Source organism: Calidris pugnax, unplaced genomic scaffold (assembly GCF_001431845.1).
Source record: "Calidris pugnax isolate Ruff unplaced genomic scaffold, ASM143184v1 scaffold17, whole genome shotgun sequence".
In the NCBI taxonomy this organism is placed as follows: domain Eukaryota; kingdom Metazoa; phylum Chordata; class Aves; order Charadriiformes; family Scolopacidae; genus Calidris; species Calidris pugnax.
In genome coordinates, this window is record NW_015090794.1 from 5,598,185 (window position 1) to 5,622,102 (window position 23,918).

A 23,918-nucleotide genomic window follows, 5' to 3' on the forward strand; every position below is an offset into this window, starting at 1 on the left:
AGGAGCTGCCCGCATACCGCACAGGCCATGGGGCAAAGCACAGGGCCAGTCAAACACAAGAACACCCCCCCCAAAATTAAAACAATCACTCAGAACTTCCCTGAATGTTTAGAAGCATTTTTGAGCTGCGGCATTATGAAGAGGAACTATATAAAAATGTCCTGAAAACACATGGTGTCACAAAAGCTGACAGATGGATCTCCAGCATCATGGGAAACAGTATATGGCACTGGCTTCCATGCTTAGCACTGGCTGAAAACTGCTGCTTTTGTGAGGAACCTACTGCACTCGCTGCCTGTGACTGTCGGGCTCGCGCAGAATCATCCGTTCTCTCCTCCTCAGCATTCCTGTCTTCCTGTTTTCCCACTTGGGATTCCCATGATCCATAAAGTCATTGAAACATTTCTGTGTGTCTAAAAAAGCTTTCTCAACTGGAAAAAAAAAAAAGAAAAAAAAAAAAGAAAAAAAAAGAGGAGAGAATAGAGAACGTTCTCAGAAAATTCCTTGGGAAGTCAGTCTTGTTTCAATTCCTCCAATCTTCATTTCAATTTGTTCTCATGGGGTCATTAACCCAATAATTTTCTAGCACATGGAGTTTTAGAAAGACTCTAATTAATCAACAAGTGTATTACTCACCTTTCTTCTTTGCATTTTTAGTAGTAAGAAAAAGAACATAAATAAAAAGCAAACCTGACACCCCAGGTGATAGCCCTAGGGCAGCGTTACACCATAACTATTCCTATTGAAGGCACAACTGGCCCTGCTCTATGTTCCCAGACAAACACAACAATGGGCCACCCTTGGTTGGTTTCAAGGAACCAATAAAAGTTGGCACATAGGCTCTGTTGGTGCACCACACACTTTTATCTGGCATATGAATCCTACACTTAGCACAAATGCTGAACAATACTTAATGTTTTTTCAGGAATGCTACTAAGGAGTTTCAATTTCCATCCCCTGAACTTTCAGGAATGAAGAACTGGAAATTGTTCAAAGTCCATGAAATACGATATTCAGCCAAGGAACCGAACCCACCCATGTAACGGGCTTCACTGAGATACCCAGCTCTGTTACAAACAAGCTGATCCTGCGTTCTCTCAATCTGAAGCACAGCCTCTCGGGTGGGCAGCAGCCATTCACGCAGCACCAGCCTTTGCTATACAAAAAATCCCACCTGGGAAAAATCATCCTGGAGATCTGTGAAAAGAAGAAGGGGAAAAAGCAATAGGTTTGAATTCATGCCTTCTTTTACTAGCCTCCAGAGTTACCTATTGAAGGATGAGGGCGAGTTATAGCTTATTCTCATGGAAAAATAGCTAAAACCCCATATTAGTTAGATTCTAGACCAATCTACCAGCACAATGACAAGAACACCTGCAATAAGGAAGCTCCTGTGCTTTAATGTCATGTCTCAGTATTTCAAAACAATTCCCCATTAGACCTTTCTCCTCTGCCAGTAATACATCAACTTACTGATCATAAACACACACATCTAAATTACTTTGAGAACTTATGTTTCTATCACTAACATTTTATGGTTTTATTATGAAAACTGATTAACCACACAGATTCTTATTGCCAATAAAGAAATCAAAAAATCACATACCTGAGCTGATGACACGCAGTTAGGTTCAGAAATGTACTTGCTTTTGTCTGACTCAGCATCCTGAAATCTAACAATAACTTATTTTTAAAAGTACTGCAGAAAGCGGACACAGAATGTTCAGAAAAATCTGGTTATCGATTTAACTGCAGCAGAATACAGTAAGAAACACTAGAAAAGCTTTTTTCCCCCTCCTATATGTAATACTGTTGAAACTACTGGAGGTTTAATTTTCTTTTTTGTCATACGTGCTGTTATTTTCACGCTAAAGGCAAGAATTATTCCAAGAAAAAAGTCTCTCAGGGATGTTTACTACAACTTAACAAAAACACACCCCCAACTGTCAGATGGAAAAAGAGATTCAAGCATCTACAGACTTTGTTTTCTCCAGTTCATACCCAATTCTCACATTCAAGGGTAGAGCTGTGTCGTCTCCACTGCGGCCCATGTCACTGGATCCAGTCACTCAGAACAAGCCAGGGAGTTTGGGCCCACAACCCAAGGGGAATTGACCAAATACAAGTTCACAAGGAGTTTTTACAGCACCCAACACCAGAATGGACACTTAATAGTAACAGAAGACATCGAAACAATGCCCATTTCTAAGCCAAGTCTCTGAGAGAGACACAGGCTGCTGAACACCCCACCGCCCTGCCCTCAGGGGGCTTGGGCCTTGCCTCATCCTGAGGAAGAGGGTGGCTCTCCAGCAGCCCTCACACCCTGCGGCGTTTCTTCACGGTATTTATTAAGAAAGCCCAAGGCAAGAAGAATAAGAAGACTCTGACGTCCCCAAATCCGAAACTCTTATTTTAAACCTACGAGTTTAAGGATGCAAAGGGAGGCCCTGGAGGGAGGTGGGAACAGGGCTAAAGACAGGGTGCTTGGTGCAGGAAGGAGCGGGCCCTATGCGCCTCGGCCCCTCGCCTCAGCCGGGCCCCCTCACCGCGGGGCGCCACACGAGAAGCCCCCGCGAAGCCCCGCACCAGGGAAGAGGCCGATCTCCCCCGGCAGCTCCTCCCCTGAGGGGCGAACCCGCCGCCGCCCGCCCTCCATCCCTCCTCACTCTCTCCCCGGGGGCGGCCGGCGGCGGGGGCGCCCCCTGCAGGCGAGGCTCCCCGGGAAGGCGGCCCCAGCGGGGAGCCTGGCCCCCGCCCCGCTGCAGCAACCCCAGCTCTTCGGCAGCCGCCGCCCCACAGCCCCGCCGGCTCCGTAACGCCCGGAAACGGCAGCACCGACGCGGGGCTGGGGCTTCTCCCCGCGCAGACATGAGCGGCTTCGGGGCAGCAGCGGAGCCGGCGGGCTGGCAGCTGAGCGGCGGTAAGGGTCTTGGAAGGGGTGGGGAGGCAGGGACCGAGCGGGGCGGGAGCGCCCACCGGAGCGCCCGCGGCTCCGGCAGGTGGTGAGGGGAGAGAGGGGGGGAGAGACGGGAGGAGAGAGGGAGGGACGGGAGCGGTGGTGCCCCGCGCCTCGCCTCCCTCAGCGCTGCGGGGTCCCGCGGTGGAGGGGGGAAGGGGGCGGCCGGGTGCCATGTTGTGCCCCGGGCCGCTCGCCCGCTCCTCAGCCCCCGTGCTTCCTCCCTCTCGCAGAGGTCTTCCTCCCCGAGGAGACGCGCGGCGCCGCACCTGTGGGTTTCCTGCAGCAGCTGCCCAGCTACCAGTCGGCGCTGAGGCGCCGCGCCACCGCCGGCGGGGGCACCCAGGAGCGGCGGGCGGCCCCCCAGGGCTCCGCGGGGCTCCGCGCTGCCGCGGGCCTCGGGCCGGAGGAGGAGGACGACCAGGCGGCTGCTCCCACCGCCAGAGAGTGCCCCTTGACCATGGCGGAGAAGAGGAGATTGAGGTTAGTCTTTACACTTCTTTTTTTTTCCCCTTTTTTTAATTTAAAAAAATAAAAACTTTACCTTTTCCTAAGCACAGAATGGGGTTCGCAGGTTTCGCCCTGTGGCATGTGGTTTTGACAAGAAGTTGCCCAGGAAGTCACGCCAAAGCGTGCCAGGCTCCCTCAGGCTCCCTGTGGCACCTCCCGCTACAGGAGCGGGGCTGGGGTGGCGTGAGGGGGTAGTTGACGGGGGGAGGAATAGGTTGAACTGGAAGAAATTAGTCAAAACTGGGAATTACCTGTACCAGCCAAGTGGGTTTCTCACTGCCTCAGGGTTTTGTGCTTTTAAGGATCACTGTGGGTTTTATTCTGCTCTGCTGGAGCTGATGTTCGTGAGGCTTCTCAGCAGTTCTTCCAAAATGCATTGCCTTCTCTTTGATGTGGCTCAATAGGTGGAAACAAGCTTTACACGACCATTTCGTCTATTTTTTTTTTTTCCATATCCCTTTTTAAGTTGCTCTTTGCCACAAGCAGCTCCTGCCCTTCTGGTGGTAAGAGAGCATTGGCAAAGAGTGTGCTTTGTCCTGCCTGTGTTTCTCTGCTTGTTGTCTCATGTCTTACTGCTAGGCTGAGAACTCCTTTGAGGAGAGAGGATGCAGGATCTGTTTTGCCGTTGTCAGGGAACAGCTGCACCTTTAAATCAGTTTTTAGTTGTGAATATGCAATGGGAAAGAGGTGAAAGTACAGTTGGTGCCTGGTGCTCCACAGAGAACAAGAGTAACTTGCAAGAGCAGTGGGAAGCGGGTTACAGCCTGACCCTGGAGTTAAGTTTAACCCTACAGCCTGTACACAAGGAAGAGCAGAAGATCTAGGTTGTGATAAGGTATAGTGCTTAATACATTGAATTTGTATTTGAAGTTGGGTATTTAAAGCACAGTTCTTCAAAAAAAGGGAACTGCCGTCCTGTGGCCTTGGTGTGTGTTAGGAAAGGAGCTGAGATGTCCCAAGCTTGTTTACCTGTTTTAGCACTGAGAGATTCTGGTGGGGCTTCTTGGCCCTTCTGCAGACCAGGATTCTGTGCCTATTGTGCAGCAGCTGCCAACACAAAATGCTTCATAGAAACGTCCTGAAAGCTGAACACTCAACTTGTGTAACACAGATGAATATGCAGCCCACGCCTCTATTTAAAATGCAGACCAAACACAGGCCAGATAGTTCTCCAAAGTGTTTGTTTAAAACACTACATGCTGCAGCCTGTAGTTTTCACAAAATAAAATCTTTGGAGAGTAGTTGTATTTGCACTTAAAGATGACATCATCTGCTGCCCATTTGATTGTTGGATATAGGGTTTAATTTGGGTTTCTGCCAAAATGCTAATTGTACTTTCAGCTGAGAAGGATATGGAAACTTGGTCAATGTACAGCAGACATGGCAGTGGCAAGGCGTGGCAGTGAATCACACACTTAAGTAGGGTTATGTACAAAGTCTTTTAAAATTTAAACCTTTGTCTTCAGCATGGTGTCCTCATGGATACTTAATGCTGCCCTTCTTCAGTGGCATCAGAGACTGCAACAGCATTTGCTGCATACAAGTCAACCTTTCAAGCTATGTGTCGGGGAAGTTCTGTCCATTTTTAAGGTTCCTTAAAAGAAAAAACAAAATACAAACTCTGAGCCACTCAGAACTCTCCTTGATGTTGTTGCTGACCATGCAGCAATTTCTAAAATGCAACTGTGTGCATATAGTATGGAAATCTGTAAGTGAGAAGTGATTAGAAATTATAGACACTTTATGGCAAGTCCTCAGGTTTGGTTTGCAGCTTATTATTAGTAGAGTATACCCCCACACTCACATTCATTGAATTGGCACTGTCCAGCAATTTTTTTAAAATGCTAGAAAATTTAATTAAAAATGAATAATAAAGTTTGTTTTCTATTATGTACTGGAATGTGATATAGAAGTTAAAATTATAAAATACAAATTAAATGTTGTAGCCTCTTTGTAGCTCTCTATTTTTTCCTTTGTTTTTTTCCCCAACATACTTTGACATTTCATTCTGATTTTGAGATCTGTGAATTTTCTACAAAAATAGAATAACTTTATATCTTGAACAGCTGCATGTAGAACATTAGAAGAGCCAAGCTAAATATTTCAGAGAAATTTTTTGAGAGCCTCTTGGTGAAGGTGTCATTCTGGTCAGATGTTTTGAGGAAAGAACCTTATCTTCCTTTGCCAGCCATTTGTAAATATGAAACCATTAATGGCAACTTCCCTGAGATCCCACTGGGGAAGTTCAGCTACATATTTTTTATCTGTTGTGCTATTGTCAGTTGGTGCTTTTCCCCTCCCACCCCCGGCAAGAGAGGCAAGTGGTTTCTGTGAGAGTACTTGCTATATTTGAATTAACTTGATGTCACAGTTAACATGAGGACCAGATGGGGATGGCCAGTGTGCGTTACTCCAGCTTTTAGCACCATGCTGTCCCTGTGAAGGCTGCAAGCTGGCTTCGTTGTGCTAGGCCCTGTTTCCTGTAGTGAAAAATTATTTCTTGTGCTCAGTAACTGTATTTCTTGATTCTTAGGGTCAATCAGCAGGCTGATGTAAAACATTTATCTGGAGGGAAACAGTGGAGAAGAACTAGCAGTAAATCATTGAAAAAAGTCCTCAGTGAAGTCAAGGAGTTCTCATCTTACCTGACGCTTTGGCGACATGATATTCACAGCATAGAAGGTATTTACTGTCTTATGTAAATTTCTCCTCTTTCAAATTGCTTCTCTTATTGGTAGTTTTGCATGTGTGAGCTTAATTTCAGATATAACTGTATGTGTGTAGAGAAGTTACCTGCTCCCTTTATTATAGGTGATGTAAAATTTCTGATGATCTACAATGAAATATATTGGAGAAAATGATTAAAAAGTCACATTTCAATTTCAGTAATATTGCTAAAAGCCTGTAATACTTAACATTAGCTTTAGTAATGTTTCTTCAGTTAACTCAATGTAACTAAAATTATAATCTGCTCATTCTGTATTTTCAGTGATTTTTATTGTCTTAATTATTGGCATGTGTTTCTTTTATTTCCAGGGAAATTTGGTACAGGCATCCAGTCCTACTTCTCCTTCCTGCGTTTTCTGGTTCTGCTCAATTTTATAATTTTTATCCTGATGTTCAGTTTTGTTACCCTTCCCAGCATCATTGCTAAGTATGGAATGTTCAACAGTAGCTTTGCTAAAATTCCTCCAAAGAACATAGGTAAACATCTTCTCTATGTACTGATGTTGTTTGTGAGATTCCCTCTTTCCATCAACTTTGCCTCTACCTCCCAAGAAAAAGAAATGCTTTTTTTATAAGAACTTGCCATGTTCTTATAAACTTAATCTTGCAGTTTAATGGGCATTACCATTTCAGTGACTTTTCCTGCTTTTTTTTTTTTTTGACAGAGTCGCACTGCACAGTTTATGAACCTAGTGGTACTAAGGGACTGACTTACTTCTATAATTACCTTAAAGATTTGCTCAGTGGCACTGTAAGTAATTAGATTTTTTTTTTTTAAATTAAGTTTCTGTGGCTTGCATGTAGAACGTGAAAACATTGGAGAATGAGGCTTTGATAGTTTTGAAAAGTGATAAGGCATACGCATCACTGGAGTAAAATTAGTGCTTATCCTTTAACTGTGAGAAGGGGAGTTTTGAAGCTGACTTTTACTAAGCATCCACACAGCCTGGTTGGCCACGTGCTGCGGCCTGTGCCTCTCCTCCTCCCCAGCTGATAAACATTACGTATTCTGGAGCACACAGCCTATTGTGCTCTCTGTGTAGGCTCTCAGTGTCCTTGTCATAGGCTCACTGATTGGAGAGGGGAGGGATTTTAAGCATGTAGTGTCTGCATAACAGTTTAGTAGAGGCAGTGGCAGTATTTAAAAGCTCTACACTGTTGCAGCTTGCTGGGGCCCCCAGTAGTAATTTTAAATTTACAAAATGATTGTTTAATGCCAGGTTGGATTTAACTTGGCAGTTGCTTCTACTGTTACAAGTTCTATTTAAACTTCGTGTTTTCACAGGGGTTCCTTGAAGTGACAAGTTTGTTTTATGGCTACTACACAATAGATGCTGCATGGATCAGTATCATGAGATACAACTTGCCACTAGCATATCTGCTGGCTACGTTTGCCTACCTTGCATTAAGTCTCATCTGGATAATATCAAGGTAAAGATGATGTTATAGTTTATTTACTGGTACCTATTGCACAGTTTACATTGCATTCTTGCTTGTAGGAAACATGCTGTATTCTAGAACTGGTTTATGTGGAAACAGAAAATCTTCTGCTTGAGGATGCAGTGCCATAGTAGCCTTTCTCTGTGTTTGGGAAACTGGGCCAGCAAAATAAATAAAAATAAATAAATTTGAAGTACTAGTTTTTCATATGTATGCATACATGTAAATAAAAGACCCTCAACTATACAGCAGTTGTTGCTGGAGAATTTTATTTTGGGGGTTGTTTTTAGGGGGGGGGTTGGTGTCTGTTTTGCCCTCTCCTGAGACAGCTCTTTGAAGTGTCAGAGAAGCAGCAGGTGAGGTGAGGAGGTTGTGGCTGTGGCTAAGGGCAGAGGGAAGTAACCTGTATGTGTCACAGCTTCAGCTGACTCTGCTGCAGAGCCTCACGCTGAAAGCTTTCTGAGGACTTGCTAGTATATGTAGCTGTTTGCTCACGGGTGGGCATCATTTAGTCTTTGATGAGTCAGGTTGCTAGAGGTGTGTTTTCTATGGATAAAATGTGTCTTTTCATGAATGAAGTATAGTTGCATTTTTCTCTAGGTCTCTGGAAGGATTTAAGCGGAACTTGGTGCATGCTGAAGATCAATTTCAGAGTTACTGTAACAAAGTCTTTGCAGGCTGGGACTTCTGCATTACAGATCCAAATGCAGCTCGGCTAAAACATCGCAGTTTGCAATATGAGCTCCAAGTGAGTAACTTTCATTTTTATATGGTTACAGTTTCATATAGCTTAGGCGGCTGAAAAGGAGAGGTGTATAATTCTGCAGACAAGGGAATACAGATAAGGATTGAAATAGTTTATATTGGGGGCAGGGCAACCCACATCCTCTTGCACGCTTTCTAGGTAGCTAGAATTGTGGTGAGAAGGATCAGCGCTGAGGCTGACGGCCCTTCCCCCATCCACTGGGGACTAAAGCCAGCCTCTTTGCTGCTTGTCTTATCTGCTTCTTCCTCAGACTCCAGTCCTGCTTCCTGTGTTAGTTTCTCCATAATCCAACAGGAAAAGCTATCCTAGCTGTGGGCAAAACCTTTGTACTGTTGGGAATTAGTTTGAGTGTACTGTGTTTTAAGTCTCTGGTGTGGTAGGCAGTAGTGTGGGGAGAAATAAAATTCAGATGGTACTCTTTGTACAAGTTGAGAGCATTGTTGAAGTAAGAAGATACTGGAAGTTTTCACTAGGTGTCTTTGATGCACATGCACATTAGCTGATGCAGCTAGTAGATTTCCCAAATCATAAAACTCTCTGAAAAGAGAGCCTGAAAGGCTTTTCTGGTGAAATCAGTACCTTCTTTTTGCTCTCTGTATCCTGGAAGCAGAGATTTGTGTAGTGGAACAATTACCTTTGAAAAGATACTTCCATTTCAAACCACAGAGCAGTAATTACAGATTTCTGTAAATCACAGTGAGTTGCTTTCTGCTCTAGTAAAGTTCACAGTCATCTTTTTTCATCACATAACCAGAGCCTCCTTCACTTACCACGCTTTTGTCTCTGGAGCTCACACCGTAGAATAACCTGCCCCTTAATATTATGTTTCATGGAAATAAGTCCTTGAAAAATACCTGGGTAATCCATGGGTTTGTCCGGGTTAAATTGCCTTCATAAGCAATACTGTATTTTCACATCAGCTAAGGTGAAATATAAAGTTTATGTGACAAGCTGCTCAAGATAGCACTTCTTTCTGTGCCATCCCCCAATTTTCCTTTGTAAAGAGTGGGAGGAGGAAGTTCAAGCCATAGTGGTGGGGCTGGTTACTTACCTGCAGAAGTAACGAGATGCATGGGCAGATTTACCTACTTCAGAGTTTAGTACCAAGCTATCTGAGATCAGTCTCTCACGACAAACAGACAAGTTGTCTTTCCGTCCTCAAGGAGATTTGTTACTGATATATTAGAGATAAGAGGATTACGAGACACTTGTCTTTGGCTACAGGGCCCTCAACCTGAGGAGACTGAGCACATGGGCTTCCACTCTTGCACGGACCTGTTTGGGTCAATGAAAAGGTACTCTCAGTCCAGTGTGCTTGTGACCCTCCTAGAACAGGCTATAGATTTACATATCCCAGAGGTATAAGACATGCTGTAAAATGTCATTCGCTGCACCAGAAAGCTACATTTTTTTTGTTGTTGTTGTTTGTAGACAGACTTGGAGGAAGAAAGACTGAAGCGAAAAATAGCTGAGAGGACAACGAAAGAAAAGCTACGCATCTACTCTCTGAGAATATTTATAAATGTAATTGTCCTTGCAGTTCTATTAGGATGTTTTTACTCTATTTATAGAGCAACTGTCTTCTCTCAAGAAAACTCCAATGTAAGTATCAGACATGACATTAGGAGAGATTCAGTCGGGGCTGGTGATTACAGCAAGAGGAACTATTGTGAAAGAGTCAAGTATCTTAATATAGCACCTTTCATGCATTCTGAAAACGCTTTGTACAAACTTAGAATTCTTTCAGTAGGAGAGAGTGAGAAAGATCGAGAACCATGTGCAAAAAACCTCCCAGTAATGTCTCCCTGTGGTACAGAGGCTCCAGTGTCATCTGCCTTGGAGCTAATACAGCTGACAGGAAAAGCAGCCCTCGCTTGCCTTCCCAAGTAACTGTTCTCACCTCGCTGGCATCTGCTGGTGCAAGTGCTGGTGTGTCTGGGCAGTGAACTGGCTCAGGGAACTGATCTGGTTAAAACAAACTTCGTGATCAGTTTCTTCGTTTGTTTTGCTGCTCAACAGCAAAAATGAGCAGCAGGGGAAGGGGAGAGTAAAGATTATGATCTGTATTGTGAGTTACAGCGGTGTGGGGAAACAGGAAGGCTTTGAACACAGAGCGCTTCGCAGAAGAAAAGGTTCTTGCATCAGCAGTGCAAAGAATCAGGTTGGGTGGGGTTGTTCATCCCTGGCAGGACAAGCGGATGGAAGAGCAGTTCAGAAGCAGAACAACCAGAGCAGACGACACTTTCAGCAGTTTCGCAACCGTAACTGACTTGTCTGTAGGACCCCAGGGTTGAGTTGGCCTGATAAGAATGGGGACCCCACTTTTTCTCTCCCCTCTGTTCACCGGTGATGTGATGAGCTCTGGCTGTGTAGGGGGAAAGTTGTGCTTGCGGTGGACCTAACTCTTAACTTCTATAAACTGCCAGAATTGCAGAGAGAGAAGCAGGAAACAAGAGCTAAAGAAGTGTTTGTGTCAGAGGTCTTGAGAGCAGAGAAAGAGGATAGCACAACACCGAATGACTTGAAAAACAGCTTCACTTGTTGTTGGTGTTATGTATAAGGGTTGATGTCTTGACCTTGCCTAAACAAGTAGGTAGAGGAGCTTCTTAAGATGGTAGGAAAGTCAGGGGAGCTCCTTGGCACCAGTGAAAATAACTTGAAAACTGTTTGCGCTTCAGCATAGGCGTGAAGCTGGTTGCCTTAGTGCTGGGTTAGACAACGTAGTCAGTCATAAATCTTGGTGAGATGAGTTTCTTCAAACAGAAGCTTTTGGGAAGGACTAAAATGCTAATATGTGAAGGTGAGTGGAACTGCTGGTGAGGGGAGCAGGAGAAAGCAAGAATGCGTGGTAGCAAACTGCAGAGATAAAAAGCAGTGGTCAGGCTTGTGGTTCCAAATGTAAGTGGAGTAAAAGGTGGTACCCATGTCCTGGACAAGAGTGGCTGGTGGATAACTGGAGAAATCACAATGTCAGGAAGCTGTGTTTCTCTAACTACTCTCTTTCTCTCATGTCTTCTTTTGCAGGGTGTCAGCAACATGAACTTCCTTGTTAATCTCTTAGTGCAGTATTTGCCTTCCATAGTGATCACAACAGCCAACATGCTTGCTCCTCTGATCTTCTCATTTCTGATCAGATATGAAGATTATTCACCAGCCTTTGAAATCAGGATGATATTGCTGAGGTAAAGATATTTTTATTTTGGCTTTGGATGTTTCAACATCTTGTTCTTGGTAGGTTAGAAGTATTGTAAGCATTCAAATATGAAGCAGCAGAGAGATCGGACTGTACACTGGAGGGCCTGGGCGCTGCAAGCCAAGCAGGCATTGTTTGACTTATGTTTAGTTAGAAGCTAATTTTAAATCTGGAAACAATCTCCTGTTTTGCTGACAGTAGAGTGCCATCGTTTCAGTGTCCAAGTTTCTCTCTCAGTCCCATTTAGCTGTGTGATCTGGACATCTTCAACAACCTGAATAAATAGTCAGTAGAGAAGTTGTGGCTGCAGAACTATGCATTCACACTGCTTTGCATGCAGCAGTTCCTCGAATGAGCAAATGTGTGTGCATGGCAGTGACTGAAGCAAGGCTTTGATCAAGGCAGCAATTAAAAGTTTTAGGATAAAAGGTATGTCAGTGTGAAAGCCTGAAGAACTAGCATTTGGCAGCTTAAGGCAGTAAGATCCGGGTTGAAGCATCTGAACCCTGTCAAGCCCTGTGCTTTGTATTTCCGATTTGGCTAAATGTCTCTGAAGGCCTGAAGCCACGTGGGAGGGAAATGCTGCACACAGAGTTGTCACCTGAGCTCTCAAAATATACTTGAGAGAATTGCAGCCCATTGCGGGGTGAAGATCCAGAGCTGAAATGACTGCAAAAAGAAGCAGGGCACTGTAGCCCAAAGCAGGGAAGGTGAAAAGCAATCCAACTTACTACTAAGAAAATAAATGTGTTTATTATCTAGCTGGTCTTTCCATTAAACCTCTGTACAACCCTTTTGTGTTTTGAACCTTCCTTGGACTCCTGTGCGAGTTGAGCCAGGTGTTAGAGTGGCACTTTTTTTGGCAGGTTTGAAATTAGATTTTGCCTTTCTTCCAGGTGTGTCTTTGTGCGCTTGGCCAGTATCGGTGTTCTCTTGTTCTCGCTGTGGAGTCAGATCTCCTCCTGTGACACTGACAAGTGTAAGGCCTGTGGATACAATTACGAACTCTATCCTGTAAGCAGATTTATCTTGGTCTTTAATAATCTCAATTTAAGAATAGAGATTCATTTTGCATGGGACTTGCATGTCTAGAAGTATTCAGAATCAGACCTGGGGTTGCTGTTCATGTTATACCTGGTGCTGGTTCTTACTTCTCAGTGCAAACCAGTACAGCTCTTTTGTTTTATCTAAACTAGCATAGACTTTCTGACTACCATGGGGATTGTTTGAGGTAACTCTGTTTTGGAGACAATTGTGTTACTGCCTATTGCTCCAAAAAGACAAATGGTCTTTCCTTGGAAAAAAAAATTAAAACAAAACCCCCAACAATACAAACAGCTTGGCATGGAAGCTCTAAAACAAATATTGTAGAAATGAGAATTAATAAAATTTGGACTTTGTTTTTTGCTTGTTATTTAGACTCCTAATTTTGGTTTTCCTGGCTTGTTTTATAGTGCTGGGAATCTCAAGTTGGGCAAGAAATGTATAAGCTGATGATATTTGATTTTATTGTAATTCTTGCTGTGACCCTGTTTGTGGACTTTCCTAGAAAGTAAGTGTATCTGCCTTTTGAGCATACTTTTGCAAATGACATGTGAAACACACTTTCTTTTTTCCATTACTAATTCCCCATATTTCTAATCAGATTACCAGTTTAAAAATAAAACATAAACGCATTTCTGGTGTCTTGTGCACCTGTTTCCTATTCAGATGGCTGCACAGTTTTTGATACTTGAGCCTTTTTTCTTCAGACATTTTTCTGTTACTTTGTCTAATGCTTAAATGCTAAATGTCTGTGTGTTCCAAATGATTCAGCTAAGCTCTATAGCTTCGATTTAGAACTAATGATATTCTTTGGTTTTAGGTTATTAGTTACTCATTGTTCTTGCAAGCTACTTCAGTGGTTTGGATTGAAGGAATTTCAAATTTCTGACAATGTCCTGGAAATGATTTATGGGCAGACTATCTGCTGGATTGGAACCTTCTTTTCACCACTCCTCCCTGCAATAGCAACTGTAAAATACTTCATCATCTTTTACATTAAAAAGGTAATGAAGGTGTGTGGTAAACAAACAAAACTGAGCAAATCTCTGGTTTTTGTAATGTACGTATGCAGTTGATTTAAAACAAAAAAAAACCCTAAAAACATCCAAGGATGCGGTGGACTGGAAATGAGGTAATGGTGTTTTGTGTTTGGTTTTTTTTGTTCTGTAGGGTTTTTTTGCTTTTAAAAGAAGGCAGAATTTTGCTTAGAAATCAAGCAAACCAACATTTTATTAACTACATCTTCAATTACTTGTCTGGGGTTTTTTAATACATTTTTTTTCCTGTAATAAAGCTATTTTATAACACTTTTCTGCAATAATCTCTTTACTAGCAACATAGCTTAGAACTTGGACAAAATTTTGCCAAGCTGCTAAAAATTTGGAAGCAAAATGGAAAATCCAAGCTGGATTGGGTTTTTAAGATGTGATTTCTGCACATCAGAAGCTCTGCTCTATCAAATTCTTACTGATATTTTAGCTCCTGGAAGAGGGGATGTACCCAGTGAAGATGTGGCAGAGCAAAGCTAAAGGCTGCGCCATGGATCATGCATCAAATGACTGCACCAATTGAGTCTGTGCAAGTGTGTGAGGCCCTCTGGATTGAATTCTTACTTAGAACAGGAGATGTTGACTTATACTTGAATGTAAAGTGTCTTGTCTTAGGCCTTTTCAGTCCATGTACGTCAAAGGAAGGATGGCTATGTGGTAGCATATTTGAGGATAGAAAATTCAGTTGGTGGGGAATGTATACTTGGACGTATGTATATAGATGTGCTGCTTACAGTCTTGCTCACTTTCCATCTTCAGGTCAGTTTGATACACACACAAAAACCTGCAGCTCGGCCTTTCAGAGCATCAAGTTCCAATTTTTTCTTCTTGTTGGTGCTGTTGATTGGGCTCGTTTTGGCTCTTATTCCTTTGGGAGTCAGCATAGCATAGTAAGTGACAATTTAACTTCTGTGAAGTTGACGTGTTCTAAGGTTGTCAGGTCCCTGAAAACAGACACAACTTTGGAATGATATATTGGAATAAAATATATAGCATATAATAAATCATAATTTAGTTCATATAAACAAAAATTACAGTTTTAAAGACAAAGGACACTTTTACCGCATTGGCAAAATGTGCTGGGCTTGTGTTGGATTGTTTTATCTTTACGTTTTGGTGTAGCATCTCCTTTCTGTTCTGCTTCTTTGACAGTATCCCCTCCTCCAAGGCATGCGGGCCATTCAGGAATTTTAACACTTCATGGGCAGTTGTTCCACATACTGTACTGGAGTTTCCAAAACCTTTGCAGCAGGTGCTTTACGGCATAGCATCAGAAGCCTTTGCAGTGCCTTTTTTTATGATCATTTGGTGAGTACTGTGGAGGGAGACCTGATTCAGTCATGCAGCTGCATAGTTCATTTCCTTCTTTACTGAACTGATACCAAACAACTGTTAGACCAGATTTTCCATTTGCAGTCAAAGGCATAAAAGCCTGTGAGAACAGAATCCTCAGCTCTCATGTCTTTGCCCATGTGTTGATGCTCATTAGGTTTATTCCATTTCCTCTTGCATGTCCCATGTCCCACACTTTCTCAAAAGTGTTAGCTGTCAATCATTCTGCACATCAGTGTTGCAAGTCCTGTGGTTGCAAATCCTATGCACAAACCTTGGTTTAAAAAAAGCCCAAACAACCCAACAACAAACAAAACCCCCAAAACAGTCATTCTGTAAGATAAAGTTCAGTATAGAATCATAGAGTTCTTAAAGTTGGAGGTCACATGTGGAGATGATGTAACACAACCCTTTTACTCAAAATAGGGTCAAGTAGAGCAGATGCTCAGGGACCACGTCCAGCCAGGTTTTGAATATCTCCAAAGATGGAGACCCCACAACCTCTCTGGGCAACTTTCTACAACTTCTACACTTGAGAAACCATGCATTTTATTTCCAACTCTCCCCAGCCCTTTCTTCCATAACACATGTTTATGCGTTCTCCTGAACTGAACCCGTTATTGTGTACACAGGAAATATCAAGTCCTCTTTTTTTGGTTTGGGTTTGGTTTTTTTGGGGTTATTTTGTTCGGTTTTTTTTAAGTTTATAATAAAGCCTGTGTAAGAGGTGGAGGATGACTTGCACTGCTGCCCTACTGCTTATTATTTGGAAAAAAAATACATTATTTATATAGGCATTTGTGCTATTCTAGTTCTTGCTACTGCTCTTTATCCTGTAATGCACTGTGGATAATGTGGGTCACAGGAAAGGCTGCAATACCGATCCGTGGCTGCTTATCATAGTTACAAACCCCAATGGGAGCAAAGAGTTACTCCAGTGAAACCTCATTAAACTTAATTTCTGAGAAGCAGAGCCCCCATACATACACTTAGAGCAGGGCAGGAACTGACAGTCTAGAGAGAGCTTTCGGAGCACAACCTGTAACATCTGGAAGTGGCCGTGCCTCTACGTCCCCTCGCACTCTGTCCCTGCCTGATGGCAGCATAAGTACATCAGCAGATGCTTTTTTGCAGAGCTATACATTGATATATTTTTTTTTTATTAAATCTTTCTCTTCGCCAGCAGCTTCGCATCTGAAGCAAATGCACAAACTGATAATTTCTCTAGCCCTTTTTTTAATTCTGTTTTGCATGATGCTAACACATGATGTTGGTTTGTTGTTTGCAGCCTCGTTATGTTCTATTTTATTGCCTTGGCCAGAGCACACCAACGAGTGGCTGAGCAGCTGAAGGAGCAACTAGCTATGGTAAGATTCGACCCACTTTTCTGTACCCCTAAAGTTTTCTTTGTGTCAGTAATCAGGCATGCAGGGAAACAACAGTTTTCATAGTCTTCTGGACACTTGGTGTTTGCACAGGCAGTGAAGAATGTTTTACAAATTACACAGGAAAAATAACCAAAGTGCTGTAGTGTTTCTCAGTCTAGTTGGTTTTCTTGGGCATCACCTGCAACTGCAGGAAGGTCTGGTTGTATCAGAGAAGCAGTGTCCCTGTTCTTCATCTCTTGTCTTGCTGAAATCCACCCATCGGCATATTGTTTTTTCTACCAAACAGGAACCTGAACTTGTGCTTGCTGTCCCCTCCACTGTCTTACACAACCCCCGCCTCTGTTTTCTTCTCTGCTCTCACAAACAGGCACCCAAGGCCCTGCCCTTCCCTCTGGGCCTGTGTTTCTACTGTGTCATGTCTGGGCTTATTCCTGAGTGTGAGTCCCAGCACCGCACGAGGTGGAGCAGGTCACTAGTCCTCTGGAGAGCGGTGCCAGTGCAGACAGGCTTCTTTGTGGCCATCAAAAGCTGCTGCTGTATATTGACCACAACGTTCATGTACTGTGGTCTGACAAACTCTGCCCTAGTCACAACCTGGCCTTGCTAATAAGGCTTCTCACTTTCTTAGGAAATAGCCCGTTTCTGGGTACGTGCTGCTTTTAGATACGGCAATAACAACCTGTCCGTGGAAAAACACTGTGCTGGGGAGGGATTTTTGAAGAGTAAGGAATTTAGAAGCACAAGCCTTCCTGCTTTCTCAGGGGTTCCCAAATCAGTTAGGAATTCTGAAAATCCTCACCTGCTTTTTATTTTTGTTCACTGTTGTCAGACTTCTTGGAAGTGTGGTTTAAAGGTACTGGGTGTGAGAGGTGTTTATACTAGGCTCAATGCAGAACTGTTAATATGTGACCTGATACTAAGTAATTGAAGTAAAACTTGTATGCTTAAAATTGTTCAGGCAGTTGAGAGTGTACTGGGGGCCACTAATTAGAGTGCAATGCAGTGAGTGCACCTGTTTATTCCTAATAAATAAATGAGCTCTTCATAGGTAACTTGTACTACTTCTGTTCACCAAGAGTGTACTTTTTGTTGTCTTTCCAGGAGGGTCGTGACAAGCAGTTCCTCATCAGAAAGATAACAGAAGCTCAGAGGCATCCTTGAAAACCACAAAAAGCCAGAAGAACTTGACTTCCTGAAACTCCTAAAACCACTAGATAAGAGTAGAAGCATCTGCAGCACCTAAAACCTGGGCAGCTGACTGGCACCCTGGCTGGCACTGCTGTCTCTGTAATGGACGCTTTTGGTGTTGGTTTTGATTATGCTGGTGAGCCTTAACAATTTCCAAGACTGGAAATTTAGTAATTTACAGTGTTAGACCTGCCCCAAAAATGGTGTGGTAGGACACTTTATTGCTGCTACAATTTCAGGGTTGTTGGAGTTTAAGTCCATATTTTTTCAGGGGTTTTGGGTAGAATGTGATCAGAACTGAAACTGTGTTTAGGAGCTTTATACTGTTTTTACAAATTATGCTTTAAGAATCGGGAGGGAGGAGAAAGGTGTGGTTTCACAGGTTTCCAAAACATTTTTCTCTTTTAAAACCAAAGCAAGAGGGAGGTGCACGTCAGTATTGTGAGGTAGTGCACAGGAGAAGAAAATGTAGCATGGGTTTGAAATCAGTTTGCTAAATATTGTTGGAGTAGAGACTTTGGCATTTATTTTGCCCAGAAATAGCAGGTACAGTGGGTGGCTCCACAGAGAGGTGCAGAGGGAGCGAGGTGACAGAGGAGCTCCGGGGGGGGAGGACAACACCCCGGGCACAGCCTCGCTGCTCCGGAGGGGCAGCGGTTCCATTTTAAATTTATTAAAGCATTATCACTTGTATTTTATTCTTGAACGAACAGCTTTGTTTGTACTGCTGTTCTCCTTGTTTTAAAATGTGAGTATTTGGAAATAAGGCATTCTATTAAGAGAAACTTAACTATCCCTGCTCTTTAATGTTTCTTCTCGCTGGACTGAGCTGCCGGAGCTGCGGGACCGGGGGGGAGCGGTGTTCCCGCCGGGGGCAGCGGTGTTCCTGCGGGGCAGGGGCCGTGCCCCGCGGTGAAGGCCTCGCCGCCGGGTTCGCTGTGCAGAACGGGGCGTGTTACTTGAAATCCGCCAGTGGCGCACCGTTAGTTAGTATGGGAGGGGCTGTCCTTTGCGTATGATGTTTTGGAATGCCTCCTGTCTTCATTTTAAAGAAATTCGTGTTCAATAAATGATTATTTTTTAAATACAAAGGCAGAGGTTGGTTTCAGCGTTCCTTTGTCCTGACTCGGAACGGGCAGACGTTCAGCACCGCTCGGCTCGCTCCGCCCTCGTTCCCATGGCAACCAGGGGACGCGCCGGCCCTGACTGACAGCTCCGCTCTCCAATCCCTTCCGACTGGGGAGCCAATGGGAACCGTGATAGGGCGGGACTGTGGCGGGGTTGCAGCCGGCGCGGAGGCGGCCCCCGCTGATGACGTTGCTGTGGCGCGACGCGGCGGAGGAGGCGTCGGGGTCAGCGGGATGGAGGTGGCCGCCGCGGCCGTGCGGCGCTCGGTGGGGCAGGGCCGGCCCCTCCGCTGCGGGCTGGGTAGGGGCTGGGGCCGGCTTCCGCGCCTGCCCACCCCTCACCTGTTGGGGCGCCTCCCGGAACGACGGCGGCGTCGGCGTCGGGCCTCGCACCGCCCGGCGCCGCCTCACAGCGCCCGGGGCCGCCTCAGGCCTCACGGCGGCTGGGCGGCGGCGGAGCTCGCGTCACCTTTGTCTCTCCGGCAGGTCTCCGGGAAAGGTGGCCTGTCCCCGCCGGAGGGGTGTCCCTCAGGTGCTGCAGCACGCGGGTGAGCCTGGAGGGCGTCAACAGGCCCGTCATAGACCGCATCATCCGGGTGGACCACGCCGGGGAGTACGGGGCCAACCGCATCTATGCGGGGCAGATGGCCGTCCTGGGGAGATCGAGCGTGGGACCCATTATCCAGGTCAGCGGACCTGAAAGTGATCGCCCTGTTTCTGGTTAATTTGCATCTGATTAACAGTGGTCGAATGAAGTTGGTAGCTGTGCTTCTCAACGCCTTTAAACGGGTGGGTTTATAAAGAGTGGTGGGATGAGGTGGTGAGGCAGTCGGCAGCACTGCCACTGCTGCAGCGTTGTCACAAAGACTTCTCTTTTGCGAGTGGTTGTTATGTTGCCCGTTTATAACTATCCTCACCTGCCCTTCTTTAACGTTACCTCTGTGTGGTGGGAGTAGTGGTACCTCTGCAGTCAAAGTGTGAGTGGCCTGAGCTGGTTTGGTTTTCTTTGTGTTTGTTAGTTTTATTGAAAGTGATTAATTTTTCTGGTTCTATACTTTATTGTGATCTGATTCTTTTGCAGCAAATGTGGAATCAAGAAAAAGACCACCTGAAAAAGTTTGATGAACTAATGGTTGCATACAGAGTTCGACCTACTGTTTTACTGCCATTTTGGAACGTAGCAGGTTTTGTTTTAGGTGAGTTTCTGTAATTACTACTCCTGTTTTGTGAAGTCTTCAAATGTGTAAGTTATTTGTATTGTTTTGAATTTCACTGTTTGTATATGTTTGGTGCCACAATCACAGGGGCTGGAAGTGCTTTGCTTGGAAAGAAAGGTGCAATGGCCTGCACGGTGGCAGTGGAAGAGAGTATATCCGATCACTACAATAGCCAGATCCGAACTCTCGTGGAAGAAGGTCCAGAAAAATACCAAGAACTGTTGCAGGTATTTAACTGTGACTTAAAAAGTAGTTTAACACTTTCATTGAATTATCTAACGTGACTTTAGTCTTTTAAAAGACTAAAAAAATGCTCCTAGAATTTATAGTAGATCTCTCTTTTATCACTTAGAATGCTGAAACCACCAGAAACTTTAGGTTAAAAGGATGTTTTTTTCCTTCAGCAGCACTAAATTGATCAATTGACCAAAATTAAAATGTATGTTGGATTAGTTTCAGCGTACTTTCAGTAATTCAGTATTTCCCTTTTGATTGGGAGAACTATGATTTAATTTTGATTACCTCTAATTGAAAGGAAGGGCTCAGAGGGGAAACAAAAGGAGAAAATACGATTGTGTAGTAACATTTTGGTTATACTGGATATGATTATGTAGTTCTAGTCTTGAATGCTGTTCAGAGCATGTAAGGAGCTAATGTTTATTAACTCTGCAAGAAGATTATTTCCAAAGTATTTTAGGCATCAAACTGGGACGTGTTCCTGTCAGGTGCTTGTCAGAGACTGACAAGAGAAAAAGGGCATTCTTTAGAGTATGCTGGAATGGACAAAAACCCTGTTGGTTTACAGGGAAAGACCCTTACTGGTTATCTGCAAGGCAGGGACCTTAATTTCCTTATTTAAATTGTCAGAATAATTTGTATTTGGGGAACTAATTAGTGTTACAAGTTACTATGATTATAGGTTTTCCTTAAACAGTGAAAAAGATAGTGATATAGTAAACAGCAGTTTAGTTTTTAAAGACTTTTTTTTGAGAATATTAAAAGAACTTTAGATTTGGGGAATACTGTAAATAATTCCCTTCTTGCTGAATTGGGTATTTAAATTGTTGAGAAGCTTTCCAGACCTGGGCCTCAGATGCCCGTCCTGGTGCATGCAATGGTCAAAAGCATATAGTTTTGTGTACTAGCTGCCTTGATTTCTCTGCCAAGCAGACTTACTAATTAACTGCAACTTTTAAAGGTGATAAAGCAATTTCGGGATGATGAGCGGGAGCACCATGACATTGGGCTGGAGCACGATGCAGAAGCAGTAAGTGCAATAACAACTAATTGGCATGTCAGCGAGGATGTAGATGTGATGTTCCTACCTTCCTTACCCAGGGACTGTGATGTAGTTCTTTGTTTGAGACATAGAAAATAAGGCACTTGATATTCTTTCCCAAAGATAAATATAAGAAAATACTGCATATTACAGCTTCCATTTTTCTATAACAGAATTGAATCTATTGCAACAAGTGTTAAATGTGATTGTTTTTTCCGGAGAGGTGTCCTCTGCCCAGTTCTTAATTTTATTTTAAGTTTAGATTAAATATTTTTTGAAGACAATGCTAATAAGTGCTATCCATACAGCTGGGAACTTGAGGCATCATGTTGGTAGATGAACACCACCATGTTAAGAAATGTGAGATACAGAACGACATTCTGTGCTCCCTTGAATAGTGCAGGAGGGACGTGTGACTTCTCTCCTTTTTCTCTCTTGACTTAACATTTGCGAAGCTGATTGTTTTGAATTTAGTTTTCTCTGGGGTAGAGAAGAATACATACACAGGCATTTTTGGTGGTGGTGGGTTTTGTTTGTTGTGGTTTTTGCTTTGTTTGGGTTTTGGGGTTTTTTGTTTGGTTTTTGTTGTGGTTTTTTTTTTTAGATAATGCTGTTTATTTCTTACTATGATCTAGTTGAAACAAAACACTCCATCAGATGCGTTTAATCTTTTATTCTTTGTTTTACAGGCACCAGCATATGCAGTTTTGAAGACAGCTATACAACTTGGATGCAAAGCTGCAATATTTTTATCAGAAAGAATTTAGTGATATTTTCAATAATGTTTGTGGCAATAACCTGTGACACAAAAGAGTATGGAAATTGTGAAAGACTGATAGTTACTTTAAAATTTTTCAGCCATCCTGTGTCCTATTGAGATCAAAAACTATATTAAGATCAGTTGAGCTACATGTGAGTAAAGATGGCAGAGTTGGGTCCGTATGAACTAAACCTCTTTATTCAAAGACTGTTCACAAGGTGGCAGCAAAATATGTATGTATATAAATGATTTATATATATAATGTGTGTAAGTATAAACACACACAAATACATTCTCTGTTGCCTTCACATTTATATGTACTTGAAATAAGCTGGAGCTCATCAGCTCATTTTAAAACGGTTAATACTGATTAAGTAGGATATTTTTGAGTTCTGTTTTCAGGGTAAGTAAATGAAATACTAATAAGTATTTCTTTTCAGTTTGTTTTGAATAAAGATTGGTATTACAAGACTTTCATTTTAAGACTTGTTTGTGGTTTTGCGGTTTGTTTTTTCAGGCTCAATTCTGAATCCTTTATTTAAATAGAAATTTTCTTCCTTTGGGTTTTGTTGTTGTTTTGGGGGGGTGGGGGTGGGTGGTTTTGGGTTTTGGCTTGGTTTTTTTTTTTTCTTGTTCTGAATGTGTGTGTAAGGAATTGATTCCTGATATAGAGGAAGTGGAGAGAGGAACTTGAAGCACCTGTGAAATTGCACTTAATATTCTGTTAGAGATTTCAAATTTAGCTTACTTTGCTTCTAGTCTTCAGTGGCTCTTGAATAGAGACACTCTTGCTTTCTCCATGTTTGAACAAATTCCTCATGCTTTCTGCTGGCATCCTGGCATGGAGCAATAGATATAAAAAAGATAAAATTAGGCATGTCTGGTCTGTTCAGTACTAATGGGAGATGATAAAAGGTCAGCAATGGGGAATTAGTGTCTTAAAATGGCGAAAGGTGGATGAAAGGGATTTTGTGCAATGTTGCATCTCTTGTTCTTTCTGTCTTAAGAACTTCCTGACCATTGTTTTCCCATTGCATCAATAATTAAGTAGGATAACTTTCCAGATGCATAGGCATAATATAGAAGATGCTTATATTTTGCTACAAACAAAGTCCCTGTGAGACACTTCCATTTTTATAGCTGAGAAGCGTGATCTTTTGACTATATGTGGCAAGGGAGGGGAACCCTATGAATGAAATTGTGGGTCACATAGAAAGCACATCTCCATCCTTTTCCTCTTATGTCCCTGCTTCTAAAACTAAGGGGAGATGCAGGTTGTTTAACTGCCATAAGCAAACACATTTTTTTTTCCCAGGTTTACAGGTTTTTCAGTTTCAAAAGGTTTGTGGTTTTGGTTTTGTTTGGTTGTGTTTTTTCTTAACAAGAGTAAGTAAGCTTGGCAGATCAGAGAGCAGAATTTCTTGCATCTTGTTTTCTGGTTAAAAGCCATGATGTATTAGAAGTCAGTATTTCTTAGCCCAAGCAATGGGGTGTAATTAATTGAACAGGCCAGCTGTGGTTGTGGAATGTAATGGTTATAAACCTACTTGAAAAGGAAAGAATTGGAAACCAAGAAATAACCAGTAGCAAGTGTTCCTGTTACTGTCGAGGAATGGGGCTGGCATTGCCAATCTTGACTTTTCCCTTTATGGCAAAGCTATACAGTTGTGTTGAGGCTGGTTAAGTAATGTGACAAAGTTTTGCTGTTTGCTGGTTCCAGTTGTGTTGTGCTGGCCAAATGCTCTGTACTGGCTTTGGAGCTGCTTTGAGACCAGAGGAGGGTAAGACGTGCAGAGTTTCTGCCAATTTCAAGAGCCGTGGGAGCGTATCACATCCAAGCATCTGGGAGCTTGGGGAGGCTTCAGACAGCTTTTAACCCAGGTACAGCTCAGTCCACCATTTTTGAGTAGTGCTTAGTTGTTAGTGTTTGTAGGTACTGATT

At 43.2% G+C, this 23,918-nt stretch overlaps 3 protein-coding genes across 3 annotated transcripts in view; 2 read left to right on the forward strand and 1 right to left on the reverse strand.

The window, feature by feature from the left end:
- TMC5 (transmembrane channel like 5) overlaps positions 1 to 1,654 on the reverse strand; it is a 29,612-nt gene extending 27,958 nt beyond the window's left edge. Inside the window, exons 1-3 of the mRNA XM_014936699.1 lie at positions 1,607 to 1,654; positions 1,036 to 1,197; positions 284 to 431 (exon numbers count right to left, since the gene is read on the reverse strand). The gene's annotated coding sequence lies outside the window, so the exon portion shown is untranslated. The remainder of the gene's footprint in view (positions 1 to 283; positions 432 to 1,035; positions 1,198 to 1,606) is intronic.
- A 1,104-nt stretch (positions 1,655 to 2,758) lies between these two features.
- Positions 2,759 to 18,684, forward strand: TMC7 (transmembrane channel like 7). The gene is made up of 16 exons (XM_014936703.1): positions 2,759 to 2,920; positions 3,190 to 3,439; positions 6,000 to 6,148; positions 6,503 to 6,670; positions 6,859 to 6,944; positions 7,479 to 7,624; positions 8,234 to 8,381; positions 9,831 to 10,001; positions 11,424 to 11,581; positions 12,489 to 12,606; positions 13,047 to 13,144; positions 13,457 to 13,640; positions 14,445 to 14,575; positions 14,838 to 14,993; positions 16,306 to 16,384; positions 17,507 to 18,684. The coding sequence occupies exons 1-16, from the start codon at positions 2,869 to 2,871 to the stop codon at positions 17,564 to 17,566; spliced, it is 2,154 nt and encodes a 717-aa protein (XP_014792189.1). The 5' UTR covers positions 2,759 to 2,868; the 3' UTR covers positions 17,567 to 18,684.
- Positions 18,685 to 18,914: 230 nt separating this feature from the next.
- Positions 18,915 to 22,459, forward strand: COQ7 (coenzyme Q7 homolog, ubiquinone (yeast)). Its single transcript, XM_014936240.1, has 6 exons — positions 18,915 to 19,021; positions 19,207 to 19,406; positions 19,802 to 19,916; positions 20,025 to 20,164; positions 21,136 to 21,204; positions 21,906 to 22,459. Exons 1-6 carry the CDS (start codon positions 18,955 to 18,957, stop codon positions 21,981 to 21,983), a joined length of 669 nt encoding a protein of 222 aa, XP_014791726.1. The 5' UTR covers positions 18,915 to 18,954; the 3' UTR covers positions 21,984 to 22,459.
- The last annotated feature ends 1,459 nt before the right edge of the window (positions 22,460 to 23,918 follow it).